The sequence below is a fragment of the Hydra vulgaris genome, chromosome 07 (assembly GCF_038396675.1).
Source record: "Hydra vulgaris chromosome 07, alternate assembly HydraT2T_AEP".
Lineage (NCBI taxonomy): Eukaryota > Metazoa > Cnidaria > Hydrozoa > Anthoathecata > Hydridae > Hydra > Hydra vulgaris.
The window spans coordinates 30,192,501-30,200,000 of NC_088926.1; the positions used below are offsets into that span (position 1 = coordinate 30,192,501).

Below are 7,500 nucleotides of genomic sequence, written 5' to 3' on the forward strand. Positions count from 1 at the left end.
ACTTTCAAAATTAGAAGAAAGAAATGAAGCAAGGAAACAAGCAGAGAGAGAACAAAAGCTAAAAGAAGAGCAAAGACAATCTGGTGCGAGTGCAATAGTTCCTGTTATTGAACCTTTACATGACGAAAGTTATAGTGATGACAACGATAACGATGCTGTTGATAATGACAAAATGGTTGATAGAGATTTTGAGATAGAAATCCCTGTTTATTACAGACAACAAGTCAGTAAAGCAAGTTCTTCAGGGTCAGCTGAATCAAGTTTAGCAAGTACTCCAAAACGACAATGTATCTTAGATACAATTCTTGACTCGCCTGATGTTTCATCAACATTAGACAGAATTAATCTATCTGACACAAAATTTACTATACTAGCAGCAGCAATTGCAAGGGCTGGTGGACAGAACCTCGATGATGGATCATTGTCACGTTCTACAGTCTGTAGAAAACGAACCTATCATCGATCAAATATTGAAGCCACTGTTCGAACTGAATTCTGCGATTTGGACAAACCACCATTAATCGTCCACTGGGATGGCAAACTGATGATAGATCGTACAAATTCTGCAGCCCCTAAAGCAAATGTTGACCGGCTATCTGTAGGTGTGACAGGTCACAATGTTGACAAAATACTTGGAATAGCAAAACTATCAGCTGGAACTGGAGAAGCCCAAGCAAAAGCAGTTATTCATCTGCTTAATTTCTGGGACATAATTGGTGATGTTATTGGAATGAGTTTTGATACTACAGCCTCTAACACTGGCTCCAAAAATGGTGCATGTGTAGTTCTAGAGAAACATATAGGTAGAAATTTGTTATATTTCGCTTGCAGACACCATGTTCATGAGATCATAGTAGCAGGAGTGTTTGGATCACTATTTGGACCATCATCTGGTCCCAACATACCTCTTTCCAGAGATTTAGCAATATTGGCCCAAAGTTAATCAAGGAAATTTTAAACCTCTGGATGACATTCGAATGAAAATATCCCTGGTGCAAGAACTACAAAATGAAGTGATTGCATTCCTCAAAGAAAACCTGCATGTTAAAATGCCAAGGGATGACTACAAAGAAATCATGGATCTCTGTCTGTTAATACTTGGAAAACTGCCTGATCAAGAAGAGAAAAATTATAGATTTTCATCTTTCTGGTGCTTATCACATGGCTCGCTGGATGGCCAAGGTTATTTATTGTTTTAAGATTTATTTATTTCGTGAAGAGTTCAAGTTGACCACAAAAGAGGAAAAAAATCTCTGTGAATTTTGCTTATTTGCTAGTCTGGTTTATGTAAAATCTTGGATATCATGCACAAATGCCAGCGATGCTCCAGTTAATGACTTGTTTCTGTTTCAGCAACTTAAGCAGTTTGCAGTTGTGAATAAAACGATTTCCGAAGCAGCAGTCAAGAACTTTCAAAACCATTTGTGGTACCTTTCACCAGAATTGGTCCCACTAGCTTTGTTTTCAAACAAACTTCAAACGGAAGAGAAGCGAAAAATGATTTCCAACATGAAATTTCACGGTGAGAACTGGTCTGAAAGGTTGATCAAATTAAAGAACATTGAAAGTGTCTAGAGAAGAAATCTCTGGACATGCTGGTGACATCAGTTTCAGCAAGTGAGTTGCGGTCAATGAAGGTTGATATTGATTTTCTGTTCAACAACGATCCAGCTACCTGGAATGATTCCCCAGAATACCAAGAAGGAAAAAATTTAGTATATTCATTGAAAGTAGTAAATGATGCTGCCGAACGATCTGTGGCTTTAATGTCGATGTTTAATGAATCGATTACAAGGAATGAATCTGAAATGCAGAGGTTAATTTAGGTGGTTGAGGATCACAGAAAGCGAGTGCCAGATGCCAGAAAGTGTACTCTGAAGAGTTATAGTCCTCGCTAGCATTAGCATTGCAGAAAACTATAACATTACGATAATTAAATGTTAATTGCTCATATGTTTTTTTGTTTATAATTCGTATTTTAATCAATGACAAAGAGTCAAAAATCCTAGTGTTTTATTTTGGAAAAATTCTGATATAACAAAAACCGCAGAACTTTAGTCGTATTGCAGTATTTTATTTCATTAATTTCTCTGCTAATAAACCAGTCTAAAGTGGATGTGGATTGTAATTTGTATTCAGAATTTAGTATTTAGAGATAATTAAAACTGATCAAATCTGAAAAATCTAATTAACCGGGTTTTAGAAATTTGTGGAACTTTGTTACTTTTTCCATGTTTTTCACATTTTTCGTAAAACTTTATGGTCATTGAGCACCCCCTAAACATTATCTGATTGGAAAGATTTTTTGCACAGTTAATTACTATGTCAAATGGCACAAAATAAACAACTATGCAATCAAATCTGAAAAAAAAATTTTTTTTGGACAGCCCTAATATATATATATATATATATATATATATATATATATATATATATATATATATATATATATATATTTATATATATATTTATATATATATATATATATATATATATATATATTTATATATATATATAAATATATATATATATATATGTATATGTATATATATATATATATATATATATATATATATATATATATATATACATATATACTTGTATATATAGTTTTATTACCTTGTCCGAACCCAAAAGAGAGCTTGAACAAGTTGTCTCTTATAGCTTTAAAGTTATTGTACTTAAGTTAATATTTTAATATATTTAAATTAAAAATGTTTATACATTATATAACGTAATAAAATAATAAATAAAAAATATATATTAAAAAAAAAAGCTATATGCAAAAATAAAAGAAACAAACGAAAAACAAAAAAAATGCATTAGAATAAAAATTATAATTTATTTCCTCTATAAACAATGTATATAAAATTGTATGAAACGGAACACTCGTTCCACTGCAAATATATGAGTTTATAATGGAGTTGTTAACCGGAAGATCTCGTAAAATTTCAAATAAATAAAAATTCTTTCGGAGTGATAATGAGAATAAGTAATTATTTTTTATGCACCAAATGCCTTTATTACCTTAATAACAACAAGTAAGTTTAAAAAATTTTAAAAGACATCCGTTTCAAAAATTTTTCTAAAATGTTTTCCTTCATAAAAAAAAAAGTTAGTATGGGAAAGTGGGAAGGGCACTTCACCATTGTATTGTTGGCTTTGGAAAATGCATTAATATGTAACAGGATTTTGCATATTAATTTTGTGTTTTGGGACTATAGAACTGCTGAAAGTTTTAAAGCTCAAGGTATTTTTGAGGGAAGTAAAAAATTAATTGCAAGATTTTGTAGCAAAAAAGCGGGCACATATACTGCAACCCTTTCCTGGGTATTTGTTCCTGAAAACAGTTTTATAATAGAAGCTCATCAGGATTGTACAGGCACTGGAAGTTTTAGAGCTGGAGCTGAAAGGCAGTGATAAATTTAAATGCAAAGTTTAATTTAACTTCATGTGTGGTTTGGCTGCTGGTAACAGCCAAACAACTGACAACAGCCAAACAACATGTGAACTTAAATTTAACTTTGTAATGGAACCAAATATTTTATTTGGTTTTTGTTTATAAGAAAAATTGTTAATAAGGCAACAAGCAACTAGAAGTCGGCTTTTAAAATATATTAAACACTGGCATAGCAACAAAGAGCTAAGGGTGCTAGTTTTTAATCAAAATTTAAATGTGTTTATATATATATATATATATATATATATATATATATATATATATATATATATATATATATATATATATATATATGTATGTATATATATATATATATATATATATGTATATATATACATATACCAGATATTTATGTATTACAGAATCGTTTAACAAATTTATACTTATTTGAATATTTAATAATAACATTTTTTTTTTTGTTTTTATTTTATAACAGTTAAATGAATATTTTTGAGTCTTTTCAGAAATGCTCATTCCATAAGGAACTGTTTCGAAAGCATTCTTTTGAAATGATTTTTTTCGCAAGTTTATTGTCGTAAAGCGTTATTACTTACTTCAAACAGTTGAATATGTTTAGATTTACTTCCAAATCATATTAAACATTAAAAAATAGTATAACTACCATAAAAATGCATCACACGCACATTATCAATGCACTGCCAATTATTTGTTGATTTTTCAATCTCTCTTTAATTGCTGTCTCTAATCTAGATGCACAATAAAGTAGCCAGTAACATAAGTTAAAATCTCCTGCAACCCAAATTGATGACACTACAGCAATCAGAATTTTTGGTTTGAAAATGCACTATAGCAAAAGCCATCTATTATTTCTAGGAACTATTTATGAAACTCTACAGCTCACATGTTTTTACAATAAAAACTCAAAATAGACGTAAAAGTGACACAGAAAATGATTCCATGGACTTCCATGTGCATATGTGTAAGCAAACTTGGATTAGTTATAATTACTTAATATACTTTTATATATTATATACTGATTTATAATTAAATAAAATAATAATAAACACAAAACTCTGATCTAAGTATTTTACCCATGATTTTTAATGATTAATTACTTAAACCTTTTAGTTTTGCAGCAAACAAATAATGTATATCTTCTCAAAATCTCTTCTTTATGTGGTTCAATCTTTTTCAATTATCTTACAACCATTTCTTCTTTTGATTCAGTTTTTTTAAATTTTAAAATAAAGTCTTTACAATTTTTTTGCATAACTTAAATTAACAACATTTTGCATAACTTAAATTAACAACAACTTATAATAAATTCAGTTTAGTACAAATTTAACAAAATCGTTTTGATAATTTTATATAAAAATACAAAAAAATATTTCAATAACTACCTAGTTAATATGTACACAACACAAGCTATATAGTTAATATGTACACAAACACAGCTATATAGTATTTAACTACATAGCTGTAAAGTTACCTATTAAGTAAACCATTTTTATAAGGATGTGTTAAAAAGTGTATATTTATTAAACGATATAAAACATTAAGCAAGCTTGTAATGTTTTTAAATGATGAAATATTACATCCTAAACTACTAACATTTATTAGCAAACCAAAACAATAAAATTCTCAAATAAAAAGTTGCACTATAACCGTAAAAAATTTAAATGCTAAAACTGTTACACATTTGAAATTGTTTGAAATTAGTATTAGAGCGATATTGGGTCAATGTAGGCCCGACTTCAGCGCACAGATAATAAAATTGGCTGACGCTTCTGACGTTGGCCCAAGGTTAGCCTGCTAGCTGGGTATTATATCCCAAGTATTTTCATAACGTTGGGCCAATGTATCAAAATACATTGGAAACGTCAGCTGTTTTCTCTGATGCAAGTATAATGTTGCGTTTATCTATCTTTTGATTTTATACATTGAGCCTCTCAAGTTAAACATATCTTTCGCAATGATGGATAATAATTTTCATGTGGTTCTAATCTTAGACCACAGCTATTCTTTATTTACAATTTTTCTTATTTCGTTGTGTTGTAAGGATGTCCAAAGTACAACAACAAAAATGATTTCAGATTCAGAGGCTTATTTGAGCACCTTCCAATCATTGCAGAGACCTGATTTTTTTTTTTCAAAATATGCACCGCTTAACATTTTGCATAAATGCGATCCATAAGCTACAAGATCTATTAGATCACGAGAGACAATTTAATAACTTTTTTTTATCATTTTGTCTAGATTTAAATACCTTAAATGTTAAAGTCTTTCATTAAATATACTCAAAGCAATTGAATAATATTAATGAGATTTGCTGTTAGCAAATAAAAAATATTGATAAATTGTGTTATAAAGTTAATGAAAATGTCCTCATAGAAAATTATAAGATAATCAATAAATAATAAGATATTCAAAGAAAATGGGCTATTCAGTGTTGCATTATTATACTTTCCAATCAAACAAATTATATCAAGAAAAACTTGGCAAAGAGAAAGTGATAAAGTAAATCACATTATACGAAGTAGAGTTCGGACAGTTGCAATTGTAATTGAAAAATTAAATGCAATAACACATTACAATACAACAATGCTGTATTGTAATAACAGAGATGTAATTAAAACATTATTTATTGTTATTGTATTGCTGTTATTAAAAACAGTTACAATAACTATTTTTTTTTTTTCTAACAATACATTGAATGTCTAAAACTATTGTGTGTTTTAAAATAATTATTATTATTAAAAAAAACTTTTCTTTAGATTTGATCTACGGCCTACTGCAATGTACTTACTGCTGGCATGCTATTTTAAAAACGCTTTTACAACTAATCGTTTTGCCGCTCTTTAGCTGACAGCAGAAAGTTAACAAAAAATAGCTTAGCGGATCTTCATATGTTTTTTGCAACGGCGACAAGCCACGTTTGATTTTCAGTGCATCAGCATCAACATAGTGGTGGCTTTACGCATCACTTAATGACTAAAGCATGTTTGCTGGGTTATTAAGAACTCCTCTTTTAATTTATTAATTTTTACTTGTTATTTACAAAAGCTATATCTCAAAACTAAAAAAAAAAAGTTAATGTAAACTGGCCTTAAAAATTGAAAAGATACAAAAAATTTTATATTATCTGGCTTTAAAAATCGTTAACTTATAAATAAATCTCGATTTATTGAAAAAAGCATTTAGTTTATTATTTACTAAGATAAAACTTACACAAAGTTATTAAAACTATGATAAAATAGCTGTTCAAAATTGCGCGTTTGACCGTGTACATTGTTTTATACGTGTTTTGTAAAATCTAATAATTTAAATTTAAGAGATTTAAATAATAGACCAATGACCATCACTTGCACATCTCTTGGACAACTCATGTCCACTGGGTTTCTATTATATTGGGTTATATTAGAGATGCGTGGGTTCCTTATAAAAAATCATTTTGTCATGTTAAAAAGAGTATATATTAAAATAAAAGTTATAAAAATTTGAAGTGAATAAATTAAGGAAGTTTATTAAAAATGCTGAGCTCAAAATTCCCAAGATTAAATTTACAATATGTAAATAAAGTTCCACTAATGTAAGTGTTGAATTTTTGTTTTTTTGATAGGTGGGGGCATTGCTTACTTTGTGAACATTTGCATTCTAACATTATATATCCATATATTAAATAAAAACATTTATACATTGTGTGTGGTGAGTGTGTGTGTGTGTGTGTGTGTGTGTGTGTGTGTGTGTGTGTGTGTGTGTGTGTGTGTGTGTGTGTGTGTGTGTGTGTGTGTGTGTGTGTGTAAACAGAAGCTGTAAAAGAAACTTTGCACTTTGCATACATTGTATACTTTATCTTTATATATGTACTATGCTTTATTTTGTATACTGTTTAGCTTTATCGAGCAATGAAATTTTATCTGATAATAAATTTAAAGATGAACTAAGTGAGAGTATGTTGATTGTTAATGTTTGGATTGACTATAAAGCCTCTTTAAGAACAACTTTTTTAACATCCCAAGTCATTCAGGTAAGTCTATATTCAATTGCATTTTTAAAAAATAAAAATATTATGGTTTTCT

General features: G+C 28.9%; 1 protein-coding gene across 17 annotated transcripts in view; it reads left to right on the plus strand.

Moving 5' to 3' along the window:
- The window catches only part of LOC136082398 (fibrillin-2-like), a 150,798-nt gene that overhangs the window by 30,350 nt on the left and 112,948 nt on the right, over window positions 1-7,500 (plus strand). For 5 of the 17 annotated variants that reach the window (XM_065801587.1, XM_065801595.1, XM_065801601.1 and 2 more), the window contains one exon: window positions 7,315-7,448. The exons of 5 other annotated variants lie outside the window; for them this stretch is intronic. In XM_065801587.1, coding sequence (XP_065657659.1) covers window positions 7,315-7,448 — 134 coding nt within the window. Of the gene's footprint in view, window positions 1-4,171; window positions 4,401-7,314; window positions 7,449-7,500 lie in introns of all 17 variants that reach the window. 7 more of the 17 variants (XM_065801590.1, XM_065801602.1, XM_065801588.1 and 4 more) reach the window with 2 other exon arrangements.